Source organism: Cricetulus griseus, chromosome 7 (genome assembly GCF_003668045.3).
Source record: "Cricetulus griseus strain 17A/GY chromosome 7, alternate assembly CriGri-PICRH-1.0, whole genome shotgun sequence".
In the NCBI taxonomy this organism is placed as follows: domain Eukaryota; kingdom Metazoa; phylum Chordata; class Mammalia; order Rodentia; family Cricetidae; genus Cricetulus; species Cricetulus griseus.
The window spans coordinates 102,181,203-102,206,529 of record NC_048600.1 but is presented as its reverse complement, the minus strand read 5'-3'; the positions used below and the strand labels follow the sequence as shown (position 1 = coordinate 102,206,529).

General features: G+C 42.6%; 1 protein-coding gene across 1 annotated transcript; it reads left to right on the top strand.

Annotated features, from left to right (window-relative positions):
• The first annotated feature begins 4,014 nt into the window (after positions 1-4,014).
• Dgke (diacylglycerol kinase epsilon) lies at positions 4,015-25,236 on the top strand. The gene is made up of 11 exons (XM_027426280.2): positions 4,015-4,811; positions 10,491-10,650; positions 12,248-12,367; positions 14,560-14,703; positions 14,990-15,147; positions 15,591-15,642; positions 16,819-16,932; positions 18,216-18,287; positions 21,106-21,233; positions 21,898-22,009; positions 22,286-25,236. Exons 1-11 carry the CDS (start codon positions 4,354-4,356, stop codon positions 22,463-22,465), a joined length of 1,698 nt encoding a protein of 565 aa, XP_027282081.1. The 5' UTR covers positions 4,015-4,353; the 3' UTR covers positions 22,466-25,236.
• The last annotated feature ends 91 nt before the right edge of the window (positions 25,237-25,327 follow it).

The following is a 25,327-nucleotide window of genomic DNA, read 5'->3' as shown; positions in this document are numbered from 1 at the left end:
CTCCACAAGAGGCAGGGACTTGGGCAGCTGGCAACTTTCCGGGGAAGAAGCTACAGCAGCCACCAAGAATGCAGAACTGAACTTTTGTCACCTTTCCTTTGCTAGGAGACTCTCTGAGAGGGCAGGGTTTTGGGTGCAGAGAGAGGAATGGGCTCCCTAGAATGTGCAGGGGTAAACAGGAAGGTCCAACCAAACATGGGACTTTACTGTTCCTTCTGGATAGGACCAAATTGAGGCTTGTTTTAGTTTTTTGTTGTTTTTTTTTTTAAACAAAGCTATATTGCTTAGGGACATTCTTGGGGATGGTAAAACTAAAGAAGAGCAAGGAAATGACCCCAAGTTCAGGACAGGCATTTCCTGTAGCAGGGGAGAGGGAGACAACACACCCGGAACAGCTATGAATGTATAATATGCCCATCTGGGTAGTAGGTTCACAGGTATGTATTCTATTACAACATTTCAAACCGTATGTATGGTGTGCACATGTGCCTCATGCTCACATGTGTGGAGGCCAGAGATGAACTTTGGGTGTTGTTCCTCAGGTGCTACTGTACAACTAACCAGAGAGCCCCAAGAATTTTCTCATCTATATCTCGAGGTATAGCTGGGATTGCAAGCCCAATCCACCACACTCACCTTTTTCTTTTTTCTTTTTTTCTTTTTTTTATTTTTTTGAGACAGGGTTTCTCTGTGGCTTTTGGAGGCTGTCCTGGAACTAGCCCTTGTAGACCAGGCTGGTCTCAAACTCACAGAGATCCTCCGGAGTGCTGGGATTAAAGGCATGTGCCACCACCGCCCGGCCACATTCAGCTTTTCTTTCCTTTCCTTTCCTTTCCTTTTTTTTTTTTGGGGGGGGGGTTCAAGACAGGGTTTCTCTGTAGCTTCCTGGAACTAGCTCTTGTAGACCAGGCTGGTCTCGAACTTAGAGATCTTCCTGCCTCTGCCTCCCGAGTGCTGGGATTAAAGGCGTGCACCACCACCGCCCGGCTCTTTCCTTTTCTTTTTACATTAAAAACAACTTTATCCTGCTGAGCGTTGGTGCAACCTGGTCTCCAGAGTGAGTGCCAGGATAGGCTCCAAAGCAATACAGAGAAACCCTGTCTCAATAAAACTATCCATTATTTTATTTTATGTGTATGGGCATTTTGCCTGCATCTATGTTTGTACACCATGTGCACACAATGCCCTAAAAGGCCAAAAGAGGGCATCATACTTCTCTGGGACTGGAGACAGTTGTGAGTTGCCATGTGCCTGCAGGGAATTGAACCCTGGTCCTCTGGAAGAGCAGCCAGTGCTCTTAACCACTGAGCTATCTCTCCGGCTCCACAACCAGCTTTTTATGTACATCCTGTAGATCAAATGCAGGTCCTCTCATTCTTGCACAGTAGGCACTTCCCCCACGGAGCTACCTCTCCAGCCCCTTGAGCATGTAGTTTTAAACTCTGATATATGAAAGATTTCAGAACTTAAACAACAGTTTTAAATGAATCAATCAAAGAGTAACATGGAGATCTTGTAGGGAAGGGAGATGCCTATTTCCACCACAATTTGGTTAAGGGGGACTGGGCAGGAACTAGGCAACCCGAATTTTTAGACGATAGTAGGTAGCCTTCAAAAAACATCTAGCTGGGTTAAGAGCATCACGGCTTTGGTATGAGACAAACTTAGGGTCAAAGCCCCAGTTCAGTAGCATAGGGCTGTGTAATACCACATGAACTTCCTTTGCATATAAACTGAGGATGGTGAATCTGCCAATTGGCTATGGTGATAACAGCTAGGGACTGTGTGCAGCTCAGTGGTAGTGCATGGGCTTAGCATGCAGGAGGCTCTGGCTTCAACCTCACAGGAACAGACTAAGATTTCTCAGAGGGGGAAGTTGCTGTGAAACTTTTCCTATTCAGGCAAAATTATCAGATAATATTGACTTGCCAGAGGGGCTATTTTTGATAGAGACAGCGTTCAAATTGGCCTCAATATCGCCGGGCGTTTGTGGTGCACGCCTTCAATCCCAGCACTCAGGAGGCAGAGACAGACGGGTCTCTGTGAGTTTGAGGCCAGCCTGGTCTCCAGAGCGAGTGCCAGGATAGGCTCCAAAGCTACACAGAGAAACCCTGTCTCAAAAAAAAAAAAAAAATGGCCTCGATATCACTATGAAGCGTAAGCTGGCCTCAAACTTGAAGGAAACCTCCTGCCTCAGCCTCCCCGGTGAGGGAACAGGTGTGCACCACTACACTCAGGAAACTGTTCTTTAAAACTTTTTCATAAGCGTTAATTCCTTCATGCAGTGGCATCTTGCTTTGCCAGTGAACTTGTGGTGGTGGCCACATCCTATGGGCATGACTCCAAGTGTGCAGACATGACCCCTTATAAGGAAGAAGAGGGGCTGACTCGCTTTCTTGGGGTTTCAGAGAGCATCAGAAGATGCAGTCTCAGCCAGCTCCTTCTCTAGAACCTACTGCCAAGCCTGATAACCTCAGTTTGATTCTTGGAGCTCACAGGTGGAAGAAGAGAACCGACTCCTACAGAACCATCTCACTGCCTCATGGATGCCAAAGTAAAACGAAGTGATTTGCGATGTGGTAAGCTGTTATGGATGGGGTTGACCTTGCTATGTAGTTCAGGCTGGTCCTGAACTCACAGAGATCCATCCTCCTCTGCAGGCCACCATGCCCAGCTATTTTATTTTGTGTCACATGCATGCAGGTTCCAGAGGAGGCCAGAAGAGGGCGTCTAATTCCCTGGAGCTACCAGACACCGGTGCTGAGAACCAAATTCAATTCCTCTAGAAGAGCTCTTAACCTCTGAGCAATCTCTCCAGCCCTTAATAATTCTTTTTCTCCGTTTTTTTTGTTGTTGTTGTTGTTGTTTGTTTTTTGTTTTTTTGTTTTTTTGATTCTACGAGATAGGGTTTCTCTGTGTAGCCCTGGCCATCCTGAAACTCACTTTGTTGATCAGGCTTAATGGGGGATGTCCTTCTGTATGCTGTAAATATGTTTCTCTTATTGGTTGATGAATAAAGCTGTTTTGGCCAATGGACAGGCAGGATGTAGCCAGGCAGGAAGTATAGGCAGGGCTACTAAACTAGAAGGCTGGGAAGAGAAACACAGAAGAGTCCCCTGAGAGATGCCATGTAGCCACTGAAGGAGTAACATACCAGAACATTATGGGTAAGCCACAGCCTCATGGCAATGCATAGGTTAATAGAAATAGGTAAATAATTAAGAGAGAGCTAGCCAGTAAGAAGCCTGAGCCATCAGCCAAACAGTTTATAATTAATAGAAGCCTCTGTGTGTTTGGGACTGGACAACCCCGGGACCACACAGGCACCTAGCAATCATCCAGTATGTGTGTGTGATACCAGTAAGAAGTCTAGTGTTGTCTAGCATGTGATACCCCTGAGTTCGATCCCCAGCACCAATAAATAAGTAAATACAGACAGAAAGAAAGAGCACTGGTGACTTTTGGCAGTCTTTTACTTGTGCCATTCAGAACGCTACACTTTCAAAAGAGACAGTTTTCTCCATGGTTATGACATACATAACCATGTCAATTCCACCTCCACCGGTGAGGAAGTGGGTCAGACTGAAGATCAAATACTGTTTATGGTAGAACTTCCTGTGGTTCCGAAATGTTGTCGGTCAGCCATCTACATTAACATCCTCAGTATTACTCCGCCCCTTATTTCCCTAAACTACGCTTCAATGCACACCACGTCTTCGCTTCCAGGGTGCTCATCCTTTTCCATGCTCCAGATCCATTCAAAGTCTAACATTCCTGACCACCTCCAAGCTGACCCCGCCCTCATACCTGGCCCCTCCCACCCAAGGGGAGTCCAGCCGCGGGCCCCGCCCTACATCTCGTCCCGCCTATAAATGGGCTTCATCAGAGCAGGCCCCGCCTTTCTTTAACCCCGCCCACCAGCGGAATGTGCCGCCATAGGCCTTGTCCTATCCGACCCCGCCCATGCTCTGGGATCCTCAGGCCCCGCCCATCCCTCGCCGTGGTGGGCCAGCGTGCGGACTGCGCAGGTGCGCGCCATCAGCGCGGCCTCCTCACCCGAAGCGCACTTCGCTGCGTGAGGTTGGGACGGCGACCGCAGGCTAGGCTGCAGGTAGAAACCGGGTCCGCGCGAGCGGACGGAGGTCTCCAGAGACCTCGCGAGAGGGGCGCGGGCGAGGCCCCGTGGGTTGGCCGTTGTGTGCGCGGTGGTGCGGGCCTGGCCTATGCTGGACGGAGCCCGCGGGTGCGGGGCTCCGGGGGCCGAGGCCGCGCGCAGCGAAGGCGAGCCGCACCCCACGCTGTGAGTCCTAAAGGCGAGCCGCTGCTCCTTAGGCCACGCCCCAGCCTGGGAAGATGGAGGGGGACCAGCGGACCAGTCCGCCTACCCAGAGCCTGCTTCCCGATGGCTACTTGGTCCTATGGACGCTGTGCTCCGTGCTGCTGCCGGTGTTCATCACCTTCTGGTGTAGCCTTCAGCGGTCACGCCGGCAACTGCTCCGCAGGGACATCTTCCGCAAGAGCAAGCACGGCTGGCGTGACACCGACCTGTTCAGCCACCCCACCTACTGCTGCGTGTGCGCGCAGCACATCCTTCAGGGAGCCTTCTGCGACTGCTGCGGGCTCCGCGTGGACGAGGGCTGCCTCAAGAAAGCTGACAAGCGCTTCCCATGCAAGGAGATCATGCTCAAGAACGACGGCCGGGACGCAGATGCCTTGCCTCACCACTGGATCCGCGGTAATGTGCCCCTGTGCTCTTACTGTGTGGTCTGCAAGCAGCAGTGCGGCAGCCAGCCTAAGCTCTGCGATTACAGGTATGGCCCTGGTGGGGGGCAGGATTGCAAACACTGGGTCGAGAGACCTAAAATCGGTCGCAGCAAATGGACTAAACCACTCACTCACAAGCATCCCTGACACTCATGGCAGTTGGCAGTTCCCCTTTTGATTGGGGTTTTTTGTTTTTTGGGTTTTTTTTTTTTTTTTTTGGTTTTTCGAGACAGGGTTTCTCTGTGTACCTTTGGAGCCTATCCTGGCACTCGCTCTGGAGAACAGGCTGGCCTTGAACTCACAGAGATCCGCCTGCCTTAGCCTCCTAAGTGCTGGGATTTAAAGGCGTGTGCCACCAACGCCCGGCTTGTTTGGTTTTTTGTTGTTGTTGTTTTTTCCCTCCCCGTTTTTAAGACAGGGTCTCCTGTAGCCCAGGCTGGCCTCAAACTCACTGGATGGCAGAGGATGACCTTGAACTTTTGATCCTTCTGCCTTCTCCATGCTGAGATTACAAGCCAGTTCATAGTATGCTGGCGATCCAACTCAAAGGCCCTGAACATATTACTCAGTCACTCTGCCAATCGAGCTCCACCACCACCCCTTACCTTCCCACCCCTGCCAGGGCTCTTAATTTTCATCAAAGGCCTCTTAGTGGCTGCCTTTCTTGTGGCTACTCTGTAGCACCCATTTTACTTAAGAGGAAATGAAGGGCACACAAAGTAACTTTACAGCAGTCACAAAGCAACTGGTTCTTGGTTTGGAACTGTGAAAACAAGGGTCATCCCAAAGCAGGGCTTTTGATTTCTTTCAGTAACACAGGCAGCTCTTGGTGTTTGACACACAAGGCAAAGAAAGGAAGGAAGGAAGGAAGGAAGGGAGGGAGAGAGAGAGAGAGAGAGAGAGAGAGAGAGAGAGAGAGAGAGAGAGAGAGAGAGAGAGAGAGAGAGGAGGGGAAAGAAAGAAAGAAAGAAAGAAAGAAAGAAAGAAAGAAAGAAAGAAAAGAGCATTTTTTATGTTTTCCATGTGTTTATTTATGAGAGGGGTGCACATTATGAGAGTTGTATATGTGGACGTCAGAAGACAGAACTTTGGAGTGAGTTCCTTCCACTGCATGGAATCCTGTGACTCTAACAAGTCTTCAGGCCATTGGGCCTCACCGGCCCCAAAAGGAATATTTCTTTAGTCAGATCTTTCAGGATGAGTGTCTCCCATGAGTCACCCAAGTTAAACTGAGGCTGTTTTTATGGCTTCAGCATCTACACGGAAGAATGGATTTTGTCTGTGGGATGCTGTCTGAAATAGGCTTCTGTGTTGGAGGTTGGTGGGAAGCTTTGCAGATCGTTTGCTCTCCCTTGTTTGAACAGTTGAGAAAAATTGAGGATAAAATAGAACTGGTTCCCAAGATTTCTAACACCTAGCCTAGTCAGAGCCTTGTCAGACTTTCACTGTGTAACAGGATTTATTTCCAGTGACTAGAAAGTCCCACACACACTTCCAAGAGCTGAAGCAGAAAGGAGTACTAGCTATGAAGCTACTGTGTGTCTATGTGTGGGGGGTATGTACACAGAGGCCACAAGGGATGACACAATCTACACACCTGTACTGAAGTTGTAGGTGATTGTAAGCTTCCCTACATGGGTGCTGGCACCCCAGCTTGGGTGCTCTTCAAGAGCAGTACATACTCTTAACTGTTGATCCATCTCTCCAACCTCTCTTTGAAAAAAAAAAAAAAAAAAAAAAAAACTTTGTTTTCTAAGACAGGGTTTCTCTGTGTAGCTTTGGCTATCCTGGAACTTGCTCTGTAAACTAGGTTGGCCTCAGGCACAGAGATCCGCCTGCCTCTGCCTTCTAAGAGCTGCATTAAAGGCATGTGTTACCACTGCCAGTCTAAAATTCTTTATTTTTGGTTTTTCCAGACAGGGTTTCTCTGTGGCTTTGCAGGCTATCCTGAAACTAGCTCTTGTTACACCAGGCTGGTCTCGGACTCACAGAGATCCACCTGCCTCTGCCTCCCGAGTGCTGGGATTTAAAGGCGTGAGCCACCACTACCCAGCTAAAATTATTGTTATGTATGAATTTATCGTCCACCCTGGAACACATTGAGAGCAGAAGAGAGCAATATTAATAATTTTGCTGGAAAATAAGCTTAAACCAAGATATTCACAATGAAGCAAAGACATGTGCTCACCACATTCCTAAATCTGACTTAAATTTTTTTAAGATTTTATTTTAATTGTACATGTGTGGGTCTTTTGCCTATGTGTATGTCTGTGTGTCACATGTGCTTTAGTATCTGCAGAGGCCAGAAGAGGCACATGCTTTTAATCCCAGTATTTGGCAGGCAGAGACAGGCAGATCTGAGTTTGAGGCCAGCCTGGTCTACAAAGTCGGTTCCAGGATAGGCTCCAAAGCTACAAAGAAACCCTGTCTTGAAAAAACAAAACAAAACAAAAAGAACTAATGAAAGGTTCAAAAGGATGGCTCAATGGGTAGACTCTTACCACCAAGTCTTACAACCTGAGTTGAGTCTCCAGGGCCTACATGATAGAAGAAGAAAACAAACTCCCAGAAGTGTTGCTCTGACCTCTACATGTGCTGTGGTGTGCCCCTCTAACGAATAAGTGATACATTACAAGATAGGCAGATAGAGACATATATGAAAGTTTTTAAAAACTAAGGAAAGATGGACATGGCCAAAGCTATAAAGTAAGACCCTGTCTCAAAAGAAAAGAAAAAACAATGGATATAGCACATAACTAAATTCACACACACAAAAAAGACGCAAAAACAAAAAAGCCAGTTTACCTAGTTATCAAAGACCTCTGAATTAAAACAATAGAGTAACTTTTTTATCATCAAGACAAGTTTTTAGGTACTGATAGTACATAAATGTTTTTAGGAACTGGAGATGTAACTTAGTTGGTAGAATGCCTGCCTAGCATGCATGAAGCCCCAGGTTCGATTTCCAGCACCACATAAATTCCTCTGGTCCCTGTACACCTATGATCTGAACGCCTGAAATGTGGGGCAGATGGGTCACAGTTCAAGGTCATCCTTGACCAGATGTGAAGTTTTAGGCCAGCCTGGAATATATAAAACCCTAAAGTTTTTTGGTTTTTTTGTTTGTTTGTTTTTCGTTTGGTTTGGTTTTGGTTTTTTGAGACAGGGTTTCTCTGTGTATCCCTGGCTGTCCTGGAGCTAGCTCTGTAGACCAGGCTGGCTGAGAACTCAGAGATCTGAGTGCCTCTGCCTCCCAAGTACTGGGATTAAAGGTGTGCACTACCACTGCATGGCTGAAAAGAAAATGTTTTAACAGGAAAAAAAAAAAAGATTGAATAAGTTATGAAATAATACATATAATGTAATATTACACATTTCTTTCTAAACCATGTTTTAAAAATATATATAATAGCCTAGGAATATATGTATGATACCAACTAGGAAGAAATGCAGAATCCAGTATGTAAAGATCACTTTCCCACCTGAAAAGCATCTTGTACTGTTAAGTGCTCCAGAAGAGTTGTGTGAAGATGGCATTATACCTTTTTAACATTCTTAAATTCTCAAGCATAAGATATATATATATATATATATATATATATATATATATATATATATATCCATCCTAGTTTTTGGAAACTTAGGTAATACACATACAAAAATAGATACTTTTCTTCCCAGGGGAAGTTAGTAGGAAATACTTCAGTAGGTAGCCTTCAGGTTATGTTCAATAATAACTTACTAATTTAGGTTATGATTCTCTTTTGTAAGGCCACCATCATGTGTGAATCTGTGCCAGGAGGCAGAACCTAGGCTCTGCCCTTGTTTGGGGTTAGGTTTATTTTATATGTGGTATTCTGCCTGCATGTATATCTGTGTACCGAATGTGTGCCTGGTGCTCCAGGTCAGACGAGGATGTCGAGGCCCTGGAACTATAGTTACAGAGACTTGTGAGCTACCATGTGGTCACTGGGAATCTAACCCAGGTCCTGTACGAGAGTAACAAATGCTCTTAGTTGCTGGGCCATCTCCCCAGCCCCTGCCCTTGTTTTTTCAACACTATAGGGTTTTGTTTTGTTTTGTTTTGTTGAGGGGGATGTTTGTTTGCTTGTGGTTTTGATACAAGAACTTCTGAATGGGAAACTATGTGCCCCTTATGCTCCTCTCTGTGATGGTGACAATTTACATGCTAGATCTGATTAATGATGCAGGTGTGAAATCAGGAAGTTAAGTAGATCAGTATCTCATAGTCTTACCTAGCTTAAAAATTGGTGGCGCATGCCTTTAATCCCAGCACTCAGGAGGCAGAGGCAGGCGGATCTCTGAGTTCGAGGCCAGCCTGGTCTACAGAGCGAGTGCCAGGATAGGCTCCAAAGCTACACAGAGAAACCCTGTCTCAGGGGAAAAAAAAAAAATGGTGAAATTTGACCATTTCCCTACAAATAAATGTGGTGTGCTATGAGGAAAAATAAATATAATCTAGTAGGTTAGAGTTAGCTGAGCTGGAGATGTAGGTAAGAGAACATTTGAATATGGTGAACAAGTTCTGGGTTCCATCCCCAGCCTTAGAGGGAAAAAATTACCCAAGCCAGGCTTGTTGGAACCCGAGGCATTAAGATTGAGAGTTCGAGGTCAGAGAGGGTCAAATAGCAGTATTTTATCTTAAAAACAATAATAATATATACAATAGTAATTAGCTGTAGGACACCAGTAGATGGATGTATTCACACCAACTATATAACCATCTATTATAGTTTCTCATGTTAAAAGCCAGTATTTATAAATGGCATGAGCAAGTTGTGTTAATGTCTTTAACACATTGTACAGGTAACTATTTTTAGCCATCAATAGAACTCTTCAGTAAACAGCAAATAATTGACAAATCTCAACATCCAAAAGGAAGAAAGAAAGAAAAAAAACACTTTTAAAATAGAAGGCCAAGAGTTAACATCTGGCAGCAAAGTGTTTATTCCCTCCTTTTTAAATCAGTTAATTCTGTCCTCTGGTGGCCTGCTTTTGCTCAGTCAGATCTGTCTTATCTGTGAGTGGATTAAATAGCTTAGCAGATTAATAATAGAAAGCCCAAGTCTTGGCAACACTGTTCCTGCCTGTCTTTGGCACTGGTACCAAATACAGAGGCAAATCTGAATACACACATTTTATCTTTGTTTCAGAAGGAGACATGGAACTGTTTATCAGCTCCTAAAAGAAATAGGATGCTTTACTTTCTACATACAAGTTGAAAAATTTCCAAACCAGACCTGAGGAACTACAGATGTCATAAACATGTTTAAACCAAAGGATACACATTTCTAATGCATACAGTTGTCGTTCTAGCGTGACCTTGTTAGGAAGGCGTACCTGTAGGTGTCTACCATGTTAACAAAATCACCCTAAAGAATTATTTATGCTTTTCATTTGTTTTTTTGTTTTGTTTTGTTTTGTTTTTCTTTTGAGACAGGATTTCTCTGTTTAACAGCTCTGGCTGTCCTAGAACTAGCTCTGTAGACCAGGCTGACCTTGAACTCACAGAGATCTGCCTGCCTCTGCCTCCCAAGGTCTGGGATTAAAGGCGTGCATGAATGCCCAGGAGCAGTATATTCTTATAGTTTTTTATTACATTTATTTGTGTGTGGATACACTGTTTTAACTTTAGACAGAAATGTGGTTTGTGGATTAGGAACATTGGTTTAAAATTAATTGACGGCTGTTTCTCCTTTCCTCAGGTGCATTTGGTGCCAGAAAACAGTCCATGATGAGTGCATGAAAAGTAGCTTAAAGAATGAGAAGTGTGATTTTGGAGAATTCAAAAATCTCATCATCCCACCAGGTTATTTAACTTCCATTAACCAGATGCGTAAAAACAAAAAGACTGATTATGAAGCGGTAATAATTTATTTTCTTATGAATTTATTCACTTAAACTGTATATTTGAGAAAAATGGGAATTAAGTAAATAAGAGGTTAAGGGGTTTAAAATTTCACTATGGTAAGCTATAAAACCTTACCCACTGCCCATCATGATGGCAAACAACTTTAATATTAACACTCTGGATATAAGGCTGTAGGACCAAAAGTTTAAGGTCACCTCAGTCTATATAGCAAGTTCTAGAATGCATAGCAAAAACTAAGAACCAGGGGCTGGAGAGATGGTTCAGAAGTTAAGAGCACTGGCTGCTCTTCCAGAGGTCCTGAGTTCAATTCCTAGCTGCCACATAGCAGCTCACAGCTGTCTGTAACTCCAGCTCCAGACTGACACCCTCTGGCTTCTGAGGACACTACATGCACATGATACATGTATATACATGTAGACAAAACACTCATACACATAAAAATACATTTAAAATATATTAAAAATTGGTTAAATTTAATTTCTTTTTTTTGGGGGGGGGTTCTCTGTGTGGCTTTGGAGCCTCTCTTGGCACTCAGTCTGGAGACCAGGCTGGCCTCGAACTCACAGAGATCCTCCTGCCTCTGCCTCCCGAGTGCTGGGATTAAAGGTGTGCGCCACCAATGCCCGGCTAAATTTAATTTCTTAAAAAGGATGACATGGTCTGCCCCAAATGATGTGACACACTTTGATTCCCCCATGGGAGGCCTTACTCTCCCTGAAGAGTGATGAGGGGTCGGAGAGGGAGCTCCTGGGATTGGTATATAAAATGATATTGGTTGTTTTTGTTGTTGTTGGGTTTTTTGTTTTTTTTTTTTTGGAGATGGTTTCTCTGTGACTTTGGAGGCTGTCCTGGAACTAGCTCTTGTAGACCAAGCTGGTCTCGAACTCACAGAGATCCACCTGCCTCTGCCTCCCGAGTGCTAGGATTAAAGGCGTGTGCCACCAACGCCCAGCAAGATTGTTTTTAATTTAAATAAAAATTAACTTAAAGAATAAATTTTTTTAAGGGGGGGGTGACATGGGAAGAATACTGTAGAGGCTGGGAAAGTGGCTCGGTCAGTAAGTACTTGGCATGCAAGCATGAGGACCTAAACTCAATCCTCAGCATCTGTGTGAAAGACTGAGAGCACGGTGGCATCTCTGTGTAATCCCTGCCTTAGGAAGGCAGTACTCTGGGGCCTGCCAAAGCTGGCAAGTCCCATGACCCATCTGGAGACCTTATTTCAAGACAGGTAGCCTTTCTTGGTGTGGGGATATGGCCAACATCTCTCATCCCAGCACTTGAGAGGCAGGGACAGGTTGACCTTGATGAGTTCCAGGCACACCCAGGCTATATAGTGAGACTATCTCAGAAGTGAGAAAGGTAAGGAGGGGGTTGCCTCACCTCTACATGGAGACATATGCACATAAGTCTACGTTGAGTGAAAGGCCACGCTATAAGGCTCTCTACCATTCTGGACCTTGTTTTTCATTACCGTGTTCATAGTGCTGGTGTAATTGTTATTTCAGCAAATTATAACACCATTACCACTAAGGGTTATATTTGCCATCTCTCAGACACTAACTCCCTTTTGTTCATGTTTTTTTATAGCTAGCTTCTAAGTTTGGAAAGCAGTGGACTCCATTAATAATCCTGGCCAACTCTCGTAGTGGAAATAACATGGGAGAAGAACTGTTGGGAGAGTTTAGGATCCTGTTAAATCCAGTCCAGGTAACTAAAGAGAAAACCTTGCTCTCTAAGTCTCCTGATTTTTAGCTTTTATTTTCCCTGAATTGCAGTGGTTACTGATTCCTTAAATCACTACCTAGTCATAGGAAAAAATAATAATTATGAAAGACTCACACCTTTCAAATATATAGTAAAACAAAAACCATATCACCTAGCATTCCCATTTCAAGGAAAATAAAGCCTATGTCTGACAGATTTGGATGCAAATGTTCAATGGCAGTATTATCCATAATTGTCTAAAAATGGAACAGCTCGGATTCTCCATCAGCTGGTGAGTGGATAAACAAATTGTATATTCATAAAGTAGAATACTTTTCAGTGAATGAAAGAAACAAACTATATGTGATAGTAAGTGAACTTTAAAAAAGCACTGCTAGATCAATCAAGGCTGAAGGGATCAACCATACTGAATAATTTTATTTGTGTGACCTATCCAGAAAAGGCAAATCAATAGAGTCAGAGAATGCAGACTCTTGATTGCCTGGGGCTGGAAATGGGAAGTGACTATAAAGGGACCTTGAGGCATCTTTTAAAAAAAAAAAAAAAAAGTTGGCCAGACATTGGTGGCGCACGCTGATAATCCCAGCACTTGGGAGGCAGAGGCAGGTGGATCTCTGAGTTCGAGGCCAGCCTGGTCTACAGACTCCAAAGCTACATAGAGAAACCCTGTCTCAAAAAAACAAAAAAAAAGTTATAAACTGGATCATGATAGTAGTTGCACCAACTAAAATCAACTACTTTTCATTTTTAGAGAGGAATTTTTTTGATGAGTAATTTATACCTTGATTTCTTAAATGGGGGGAGGCATTCCATTAAAATTTAATGTACATAATCCAGGTGTAATGGCACATTCCTATAATCCCAGTACACAGGAGGCAGAAGCAGGTAGATCTCTAAATTCGAGGCCAATCTGGTCTACACTGTAAGGCCCTCTCTCAAAAACACAATTTTTTTCTTTTTTCTTTTTTTGAAACAGGGTTTCTCTGTGTAACAGCCCTGGCTGTCCTGGAACTCACTCTATAGACCAGGCTGGCCTCAAACTCACAGAGATCCACCTGCCTCTGCCTCCCAAGTGCTAGGATTAAAGGTGTGTGCCACCACCACCCAGCTCAAAAGCACATTCTTTCAAAAAAAGATTGTGAGAATATACTAACAGGTAAAGATCCATTTTGTAGTAATCAGAAATGTAATTGCTTTTCCTTTTGTAAATGTAAAAAAAAAAAAAAAAAAGTAAATGTTTTAGCTGGGCTGTGGTGTCGTACACCTTTAATCCCAGCACTGGGAAGGCAGCGGCAGGCAGATCTCTGTGAGTTCGAGGCCAGCCTGGTCTACTGAGCAATTTCCAGGAGAGCCTCCAAAGCTACAGAGAAACCCTGTAGAAACAAAGAAAGAAAGAAAGTAAATGTAAATGTTTTTCCTTCCAGTTTATGCTTTTTAAATAGTAACCCAATGATAAAGTAATTGCCTAACATGCAAAGACCCCAGATCCAGTCCCTAGCACCAAAGAGGGAAAGTACCATTAACAGGAAGATGCACAAATTTGCATTTCCTCAATGATGTAAATATTTTCTACCTTTGGAATATAGCCTCATAATTACAAACCTGGTGACTAAAGTAACTTAACAGATATGGTAATTTATCCAGTTGAGATTGTCCCTGCACTTGGATTACTATGAACTATACCACAGAAGTCACCTATGCAGAAGGCATTAGTCTCTTAAGTATTTTCCTGTATCAGTAAATATTTCTAGATATTCGGAGTCCTTACATTTTAGATCATTGTGTAGTTTTCAAAAGTTATTTTCTAGAAATTTGCACTAGTTCTGTTTTTGAAGCATAAAGTACAGAGCATTAGCTAAAGGTGAGCTTAGCACACTGTAGTTTGACGTGAATAGAAGGGAGTCTAATGGTGTAAAGTTAGACTCTCTGAAGAATGGCAGGCAGCTGGTCTAAGCTCCTGGGCCTAGTCAGAATGAGGCCGGGCCCTCCTCTGTAGGTCAGGGTACTGGGTGAGCCACAGTGAGTTCTGGCCCTGCCTCTGGGAACTGTCAGAGGAAGACACAACAGCAAGTACTGCTGCTCAGCTATGCCTCTGTTCATCTAGAAGGCCGTCATCCACAGATGAAGGACAGTGTGAAGTAAACATAATCTCTTTCTTGTTCTTTTATCTTTAGGTGTTTGATATAACGAAAACACCCCCGATCAAAGCCCTGCAGCTGTGCACTCTTCTTCCTTATCACTCAGTCCGAGTCCTTGTTTGTGGAGGGGATGGGACTGTGGGCTGGGTCCTCGATGCAGTTGATGAAATGAAGATTAAGGTATCTGTCTTTAAGAACTACTATAATGGGGTTGATGATATGGCCCGGGAGTAGAGCATGCCTAGCATGTGTAGGCTCAGCCCCTAGCACCACCCCCAAAAGAATGAAAGTAGCAGGAGACCACCCCAATTTGGATAATTAGGAATGAAACACTGTGATTAAGTATTTAGCACAACCTACAGTTACATTTTTGTCTTTGTTGCTTTAGTCTTTAAATTTTACAAAATACTATTATGCTACAAATAATCTAAAGAGAAAAATCTGCAGTACATCTTCTATATTCTAGGGACAAGAAAAGTACATTCCACAGGTTGCGGTCTTACCTCTGGGAACAGGCAATGATCTGTCCAATACCCTGGGTTGGGGTACAGGCTATGCTGGAGAAATCCCGGTTGCACAGGTGTTAAGAAATGTAATGGAAGCAGATGGAATCAAACTAGACCGGTAAGTCACACTGTGCAAGCAAGTCTGTTATTTGCACTAAGGATATTATTTGTATAAACAAAGACTTGTGTAGCTATAAAATTCAGTGAAGTTGGTCAGGCATGGTAACTCATACCTGTAATCCCAGCATTTGGGAGGGAATTGCCATGAATTTGAGGCCAGCCTGGGCCACTGAGTTAAGACTCTGTCTCAAGAAACCAAAATCAAGTTAATGTAATTTAAATGAAAAGAACTATATTAGTTGCACTTACAACAGATTCTGGTGTCTTGTTCTTGGTATTATAAATAGTTCAGTTATAAATTATGTCAGTATTTGCACACTTACTTAGATGTGAGTACTGTCTCAAATACTTTAAATTGCATTGGAATTTTCATGTCAGGTCATCTAGAATATAAGTTTTTGGTTAAAAAGTACTCTTTTTTTTTTAACTTCTGTTTTTTAGATGGAAAGTGCAGGTAACAAATAAAGGATACTACAATTTAAGGAAACCCAAGGTACGTTTTTTAGTGTTTCAGTTGTAAGCAATTTAGCAAATGCACAGAGTGTCTAAAGTCCATGATTCCAGGCGGGTAGTTCAGAGAGTCTGGTATCTCAAGGGAGCTGGATACGAAGCAGAATGCCCGAGTACCTGTCTTACTCTTGGGTTTTTTTCTTTGTTTTGTTTCTGTTGGCTTTTATTTTGGGGGATGCTAGATGAATACTCTTCAATGAACCACATCCCCAGCCCCCAAGCTAGACTATACAATGTGCTTTGGAAAAGAACATTGCCCTAGTGCACTTAGTTCCGCCCTGGTAGATCAGGTTAATTTGGATCAGCAAAGGAACACAGGATTTCCCCCACACAGGTGAAACATGCCAGCAAATAGCAAGCAATACAGAGATAATAGAGAATATTTGTTTACTGAGCATCACAAGCAGGATCTCACACATGCTGTTTTAAGAAAATATTCTGAGATAGTGTGACCATAGCACTCAGACACAAGGAGAGCCTTAAGGACAATTTAGAGACTTTATTTTCAGTTTAAAGACATTTTAAAGTTAGACTGAACAAGACTTGGCAACTGATGGCCACAAAAAGAAGAAAGCAAATATATAGCTACTAGATTTCTTATTTTTATTAGACATATGGAAATGGTGTTAACCAAGGAAATAAAATTAAGGAATTCGGGGCTTGGAGTAAAATGAATTACTTGGCATAGCCACTCAAATGACTGCAGGGTGTGGGGTATTGAACAAGAGGCTGCAGATTTGTGCTGTTTGCTCGGAGTGAGATCAAAGATAGACACGAAGACTGAAGAATTTAGACTGAATTGGCAAAATACAAACTAAGGGAATAAAGAGTTAAGACCAGCAGAATCTGGAAGTTACAAAGAAGGTGCAGAACAAGTACCAAGAGAACACAGGAGTGAGTAAAGCCTGCATAGAAAACTCAGTGGTAGTACAGGCCTTTAATCCCAGCACTCAGGAGGCAGAGGCAGGCAAATCTCTGAGTTCGAGGCTAGCCTGGTCTACAGAATGAGATCCAGGACAGCCAGGGCTGTTACATCGGCAGTTTATGACAGTCTGCGAAATGTAAATACAGAAAGTATTTTCTTTTCAAAAAGAATGCAGACTGAGGTTGACCAGTGGGTGACACAGCTGGTAGAGTCATTGTCGGTTCCTCACTGCAGGAGTTCACAATGAACAACTACTTCTCTATTGGACCTGATGCCCTCATGGCTCTCAATTTTCACGCTCATCGTGAGAAGGCACCGTCTCTGTTTTCCAGCAGAATTCTTAACAAGGTGTGTGGGATAAAATAAGATTTCCTGCTTATCACGAAGGTACAGTAAAAATCAATAGTTCAATTCTATTCAGCACTCTTAGATTCAGATCAGACCAACTTATGGGAACATTTACATGCCCTGCTTTGTATAGGATTTCAAATTAAAATCTATAAATATATTTTGTTTTAAAACTATAGCAAGAGTTTTAAAAGTAGAGATTGGGATATTTCACTTAGATGGAAGTTAATGAATATGTTAAAGTATATCTTAAACAGCTGAAAGAAATTCTATGGAAAATAAATTTTTGGTTAAGTTACTAATAGAGAAATATATTCTGGTGGCTTAGGAAAGCCACACGAGGCAAATGAGGTAAGGAAAGAGGCATTTGTTCACATTGGCTCTTAGCAAAAGTCATCACTCCCTTTGACAGAAGTATTATTTGGTGTGATTTTGATTTGGTTTGGTTGTTTTTGGGGACAATTTCTCTGTATTATCCCGAAACTCACTTTGTGTCTATACAATGTTTGCTAGCTTTATATGCATTTTCCTTTAATAGTTTGGAGTACTGGGAAAAAGTAGAGTTTTCTTACTTCAACATAGTAAAAATAATACTTTTTGGATAAATCAGGAGGCAATACTATTTAAACACAAACCATCCCGACCATATCCCACATTCCTTCTGAAAAAGACTAGTTAAAGCAAAAAATAATGGATTTTATTGTCGCCTTCTAAAGAGAAGAATCATTCTGTAAGAATGGGAAACCTGAGGCAGGAGAATCACCACAAATTCAAGGCCAGTCTGGATTACATAGCAAGACCCTGTCAGAGAAAAAAAGAGCAGAGTCCTTGTGTGGTGTGCACATAGCCCTGAGTTTAATCCCCAGATTAAACTCATGAAACCAGATGTGATAGCCAACCAACTGTAATCTCAGAACCCAAGAAGCAAAGGCAGGAGGATTAGGAGTTCAAGCTAAGTAACAAATTCTAGGCTAACCTGGCCTACATGAGACCCTATTGCCAAAGAGAGAGAGGCCGTTAACAGTTCATGAGTCATGGCCACAGTTCACCTAGAATTCTACTGCAGTTGCGTGATAAAATGCTGAGTGGGTGTTTAAAGGGTGTGAAATGGGGTTGTATTCCAGAGGCATTTCCATTTTTCTGTCCTTTAGTATCCAGGCCACATGGGAAGCGATGGCTTACAGCATAGCAGGAGCTTTGCTATAGTGTCTTCTTGATGCTTTAATGCCATATTTACAGTGTCTTCATGATGCTTTAATGTTGTATTTTGTCTATTTTCATAGGCTGTTTATTTATTCTATGGAACTAAAGATTGTTTAGTGCAAGAGTGTAAAGATTTGAATAAAAAAATTGAGGTAAGCTACTAATGTCTTCTAAAGGAGTGTGTGTTGTCTGGATTCTGAAGTTCTTTAACAAATGCTGAATTTTCTGTAAACAAACTTTGATCATGGATGTAAAGTGTCTGTTCCTTTGCTAGGCACTTGCCTAAGCTGTTTGTTATTTGTTTTATATGTGTATGAGTGTTTCACCTGCATATATGTAAGTGTTCCACTTGTGTGCCTGGTAACTTTAGTGACTCAAAGAGGGCACCAGATCCCCTGAGCTAGAGTTCAGGACAGTTGTAAGCTGCCATGTGGGTGCCTGGAACTGAACCTGGGTCTTTTGTGAGAGTAGTAGGTATTCTTAACCAGTGAGCCATCTCTTGATGGCCTCCACTTGACTAAATTCCTTATATTCATTACGCCTCTAAATTTTCAGTGCTGACATATATGTCAAACATTCCTATATTCCCAGAGACAGCAAAACCATTTGAAATTAAGTTATTTTCCTAAGTCACATAGTTCATGGCCACAGGAACTGGTAGTCACAGCTTGGACCCTGGTTTGTTTCCAAAATCTGTTCACCTGGTAGGCTGACTGAGAGCAAATTCAGAGTTCCTAACACAGTGCTGGCTCATCCGAATGCTCATGAAAGTTTAAGATTCATTCATGTTTTGAATGGTACTATTTACGTGTCAAGTAAAAATGTATGAACAGTAAAAATAGGATACTGTTGATCGTATGCTGCTACAGACTCCTGACCTCATATATAGCAGTCTTGTGTATCTTTCTTGCTTCTAGAGTCTGTAATAGTTAATAACAACAACAGAGACATTAGTTAGAGAAACCCAAAACTATTGTAAAATAAGGGGAGGAATGATAAAGATCTTGGGGAAAGAATGGATAGCATGAGCATGCAGTAAGGAGCCTGATACACTAGCCCAGAAAGCTGCTGCCATCCAACAAAGTGTTCTTAGCTGAACACTTCTGAGAAGCCACCCTGCAGGGAAGGAATTGCAAGACTGTCCATGAAAGTTTTATTGAGTGTGGTGCTGGAGATCAAACCCAGAGCCTACAGAGCACAGATGCCTGCCTGTAAGAGAGCTTCAAGGCAGAACATAGTTTGCAGGGAGGAAGAGGGCGAGAACCAAGGCTAAAGACATCCAGACAGAGGCCAGCCCATGTGTTACCATAGCAGCCTGTTTGGAACTTGAATTTTGCCTCAGGTGCCAGGGTAAGCAAGCCAGTGAAGGCTATAATGAGGGAGTGACATGTTGGTGGTGCCAGCTGATGTATCAGGATGCATGAGACATGAATGAGGTCGAGTGCACAGCCTGTAAGAAATATTTGCAGGGGAAATGGTGGATTCCACAAAATACTGTCAGGAATATAAGATGGTCAGTGTCATCTGGTTTCCTCTGGATGGGCAGTGGGAACACAGCGCATATAGCACCAGCCTCCTGGTTTGAGAATGTAAGGTGCCTTGTGCTTTCTCTGACTATTTTATAGAGTAAGGTGCCCAAGTAACTAGTTCAGGGGTATCTGAAGCCCTCTTCTGACCTCCCTAGGCACCAGGCATGCAGGTGCCTGTAGGAATTCATACTACGCATAAAGTTCTGTTTTGTTTTGGTTTTTGGTTTTTCAGAACAGGGTCTGGAGACTGTCCTGGAATTCACTCTAACAGAGATCTGCCTGCCTCTGCCTCATGAGTACTAGGATCAAAGGTGTGGGCTAGCACCACCTGAATATACATAAACATTTTAAAATATATAAATCTTAAAAAAAAATAAATAAATAAGGGAAGTGAGGTTTGGGACAAAGGAATGTTGTTCCACTTGGGACTGAGAAGATAACTCAGTTGGTAAAGGACCATAATGCAATCTCCAGAACCCAAGTTAAAAAACATACTAAGAGCCAGATCGACCTCAGTACACATGTGGGTGCACACACACCAGGAATAAACTAATTAAGAATTGATTCCATGGGCTAGAGAGAGCAGTTAAGTGCTCTTGCGGAGGTCCTGAGTTCAATTCCCAGCTGTACCGGACAGCTGTCTTCAGGACTGTGAACAGAGCCAGCCATACAGTCCAGGGTCCGATTCTGAATAGGGGAATCTAATTACCTAATGGCACTAATGATGAAGCAGGAAAAACCATATCATCTCAAGAGGGCTCCCATCTGATACCAAGAAGCCACAGTTCATTGAGGAGTCCATTCATTGAGGAGTCCATTTAAATAGTTTTCCAAGGGCTGGGGCAGCACCAGGAAGCATCTATTATGATGTATATAGCTGATATCAAGTGATTCTGTTAATTCAAGCATCACCTAAACAATTCCTAGGCACATAGACAGGGTTCTTGGCACAAGTGCTGGCCTACTCAATGCTTAGGCCCATAGAGATGCAAACTAGGAGGCATACTCCACTGAGGCTATGCCATTCAATAGCAGATTAGCAATCATCTGCAATACAATTGTAGACTGGAGCTCCTGGTTACTGGGACAGGAGGTTTTTTGGACCCCAAGACACTTTCTAATAGAATTGTTCGTTCTTGGCTCCCAATACCCAGCAACTACATGGTGGCCCAGAACCATCTGTAATAGGGTCTGATATCCTCTTCTGGTGTATGTGAAGACAGCGCTGAAATACATAAAATATGTGAATAAATAAATCTTTAAAAGAGAATTGAATCCATTGTGTGAAGAGCAGGAATGGCCAGGTTGCCTCGAGTGTGAGGAGTTGACTTCCCCTCAGCCACTTCTCACATCTGTGAATATGCATATTGAAGTCAGTTATAAGTAGACAGGTGTGGAAATGGGTGCCCTGTAATGACTAACAGCTTACATTTCCTTAAAGCTAGAACTGGATGGTGAGCGAGTTGAACTGCCTAATTTGGAAGGTATTATTGTACTGAACATTGGATACTGGGGCGGAGGCTGCAGGCTGTGGGAAGGAATGGGAGACGAGACTTACCCTCTGGCCAGGTATGTACATTTGCAGTATAGTTGGTTGATTGGTTTGGGAGTGTTGGGTTTTGATGCAGGGTGTCACTGTGTAAACCATATTCACCTTGAACTCCGTCTTCTCACTGCAGCCTCCCTAGAGCTGCATTACAGCTCTTAGTCAACACAGTCAGCTGCAGTCTTGGTTTGACGTGGCTTTAAAATGTTTTTGTTGTTTTTTGGTTTTGTTTTGTTTCTAGACAAAACAAACACAGGTCTTCACTATGTGGTGTCCTGGAGCTCACCTGGTAGACCAGGCTGGCTTTGAACTCATAGCTCTTGCCTCCCGAGTGCTGGGATTAAAAGCGTGGGTCTCTACATCCAACCTTCTCTTTTTTTGTTTTGTTTTGGGTTTTTTTGTTTGTTTTGTTTTTAGTAAACTTTCATATATTTCCCTCCAGTTTTCACTTTCTGTATATGTTAACATGGACATTAATAAGTTGATGGAATAGGGCATGGTGGCACTGCATGCTTTTAATCACATAAATAAATAAATAAATAAATAAATAAATAAATAAATAAACAAGCAAACACGAATGAGTAAATAAATAAATGGATGGCCCACTTAAAGAGTAACTGCTTTGCTTTCCATGGATAATTTGATTTTATGCGTTCTATAAGCCATATTTTCTTGTTCCGATGTTAGGCATGATGATGGTTTACTGGAAGTTGTTGGAGTGTATGGGTCTTTCCACTGTGCTCAAATCCAAGTGAAACTGGCAAATCCTTTTCGAATAGGACAAGCACATACAGTGCGGGTAAGTAGCCTGCTGTTTCCAAGCTGTGGATATGGAGAAGACAGCATGCACCTGCCACTTCCTCTGATCTCCATAGACTATACAGGAGCTTGCAGGAAGCTGGCCAGTTAAAGAAATAAAATGCCCACTGCAGAGAATCCCTAAACAGTCTTTTGGTACATTCGCATGAGTTTTTATTTAATGGCAAAGGTTAAGGGCCGGTAGGGAATAGTGGGAGATAGGAAGAGCTGCCTGTGGTTTCTAGAACTGACACTTTTCTAATCATTCCTGATTCAGCTGATTTTGAAGTGCTCGATGATGCCAATGCAGGTGGATGGGGAGCCTTGGGCCCAGGGACCCTGTACTGTCACCATAACACACAAGACACATGCTTTGATGCTCTACTTCTCCGGAGAGCAGACAGATGATGACCTCTCCAGTGCTTCGGATCAAGAGGACCAAAAGGATGCTGAATAGAGGGATGAGCTGCAACAGCATCTGCCCACGCCAGTAGATACATGGTAGCCCACAGGAAGTACTGTTAGCACACCAGTCTTCATTTCATTCCTTGTATAATGGTGTGAGCTTATGCAAACAGCGTTTCCACAGCTAGACTTCAGTCTCACAAACACAAACTCTTATCAGCAAGATCCTCTGATCTTGGGGGGAAAAAAAACCGCACAAAGTTGCATGAAGATGAAATGTTTCTCCTGACTGAATGTTTCAAGACTGGGGCTCACTCTGCAGTATGAACTGTCTTAAGTGACATATTTGACAGACAGGGTGTGGATGAAAAAAAAATCATTTCTCAGATTTTGATACAGAGACAACATAACATACCATGTTAAAAATTAACTTGCTTTTTGAACTGCTGTGGTTAACACTGGGCTTACTCCTGCAGTGTGCTTCCTGAGATTTCCCACACCTCAAACCCAATGGACCCTACATTCTGATTTCTAGGAGCCCCTGAGGAGAGAAGGGGAAGAGAGATGGTACTTAAAATTTTTACAGTAGTATATTTTCTGCCATCATTTTTAGGTCTCTGGGTATTTAATGGCCATATTGAACTGAAATGCAAAAATCTTTTTATTTTAATTGTTTTTATTTTGGGCAGTACTAGGGATTGAACCTAGGTCCTCTGGAAGGAAGTCTAGATCACTATACACACACACACATATATATTTTAGGAGAATGGGTCTAAAGTAAGATTAAGAGTACTCTGGGTTGGAAGCTCTATAATTCGCCAGCTTCTCTAGTGATTAAAAGATAGTGTTGACAGTGGGGAAAAATAGACATAAGGGAAGCTTCCGAGTTAGATTAATTACTTTAAAAAAAAAAAAAAAAAGGTCTAGGCTGACTGCCTTTGTGTCAAGTGAGTAGTCCTGTGTTGTGAAACCCTGCAGGGTTTTGACAGAGAGGACTCTTTGCTGAGATGTTTATGTCCTATTTATTTCAAAGTGGGAAAGATATCTATTTTAACTTATTATTAACCTTGTGGCATGATCCTTGTGTTTAGTGTTTACACTGTAGTGTACAGTTTTATCTGATAAAGTGGTCTCATAAGTCTGTGGTCATAGTCACATAGACGTCTCCCCCTTGGTTTCCATGGCATATACACTCACTGTGCTCTTTCCTCAGACTCCGAAAGGGAGGGCACATGATGAACTTGGGGTCACAAAGCTTTGTTTCGCTACACCTCAACCCTCTGTTGCCAAGTACTTATTGAAAGGCGGTTCCACGGCTCCCCATTAGAGGGTGCCCTGTTGCTGTTGTCAGTGACCTGCCTCTGCAGTTAGCCACACCCAGTGGGCATCTAGCCCCATGTGTTTCTGACAAATGGCATATTTGCACTTGGTGGTCTTGCATGGATTAACTTCTAAAAGACTAGAATCTAGTCCTAAAACCACCATTTATCTCCCTTTTAAATGTTTTATTATGGATCTATAGTCAGTGAATTGCCATAAACTTAAGTCTGAGTCACCTCAGGCTAGACCATGTTTTTAAAAGGACAACTTAGCAAAGTAATTTTTCACTGCTAGATTAACCTCTTCTACCTGTTCCCAGGTGATGCCAAATTGTACCATTGACAGATGTCCCACAGGTCTGTCCAGCCTACTCATAGGTCTTCACACTGGATAACTGCAGCCGAGGCTGCGAGAGTTTGCAGCTTTCCCTTGGGAATGGATCCTGTTTTGGGTGTAATGAAATTCATCCTTGGATTTATGGTCAGGGTTGTTAAGATGTCACCCTCTAAGGGACATTCTTAAATTTACCTGTAGTTCATAGTGCTCATTTGTAGTGGAAACAAATCATTAATTGGGGCTATGAGTTGGAATAATTAGGGTAACTCTAGAGATACTCTAGTTAGAGCAGGCTGCGTCCCCTTCCCCCAACACACCATGTTGTTTTTCTGATGCCTTACTCAGATTTTTATTCTGTAGCTTTCACAATACCGCATCACAAAACACCCTGCATTCCAGATAGATGTATAGGCTTGTGCCTTGTTTGAATACAATATGTAAGACTTGGTGTTTGCAAGTTATATATTAGGGAGTAGTAGCTGACATTACCAGGGATCTGCACTTATACCCTGGCTCACCATGAGATCGTCTGTTCCGTTTAAAGTTGTCTGAACAGCAACATAAATTACATGTTCTCAGGAAAAACTATGAACCATCTGTTTTTGCATCTCTTGTCTTCTTTTGCCCTGATGCATTCCTAATGCCTCGTGAACTTAGCGGCTTAAACACCAAATGCCCGGCAGCTCCTCTAGGCCCTTAGGCAGACAGTTTGCAGTGCTTTGTTATATTTAGTAGAGTCAGAGGCACTTCTGTCTAGAATAGATGTTGTCCAGTAGTAAGGTCGCTGGATTTAAATGTTTTAGATTTTCTGTAACTCTTAGCTGTGAACTGTAATGTAAGCTGATATTTATAAAAATTTTATAGTGAAACTATTTATTTTATTTTTTTAGAGTATGAAAATCTGTAGTAGTTGCCTTTTGAACATTTGTGTACCTGGTTGTAACATAGACTGATTCAGAAAAGTTCTTATTTGTGCTGTAAGCTGAGTACTTCTACCAGCAGCATGTCAGAAAGAAGAATTCTCATCTGTAATATAAAGTCAAATATTTCTAATGTACACGTGGGATTTTTAATTTGCACTAGCTAGAAAACTTGAAAGGCTGTGTTAATTTGCACATCAATGTGGACCCAAATACATAATCTGACCAGAAAGGTCAATAGAATAGATGATGGTTTTGTGATACTTTTGTTCAAAACTGAAGCAAGAAACCAGCACTTTATATTCAGAAATGCTGTTGGGGGGGAGTGGTCGTTTTTT

Bases quoted from the DNA above. Each gene is read 5' to 3' on its own strand.
- Dgke (XM_027426280.2), top strand. From the start codon at position 4,354: ATGGAGGGGGACCAGCGGACCAGTCCGCCTACCCAGAGCCTGCTTCCC. The intron at 14,704-14,989 runs GTATCTGTCTTT...TCTATATTCTAG, and splicing joins TTGATGAAATGAAGATTAAG to GGACAAGAAAAGTACATTCC. The intron at 16,933-18,215 runs GTGTGTGGGATA...CTATTTTCATAG, and splicing joins CCAGCAGAATTCTTAACAAG to GCTGTTTATTTATTCTATGG.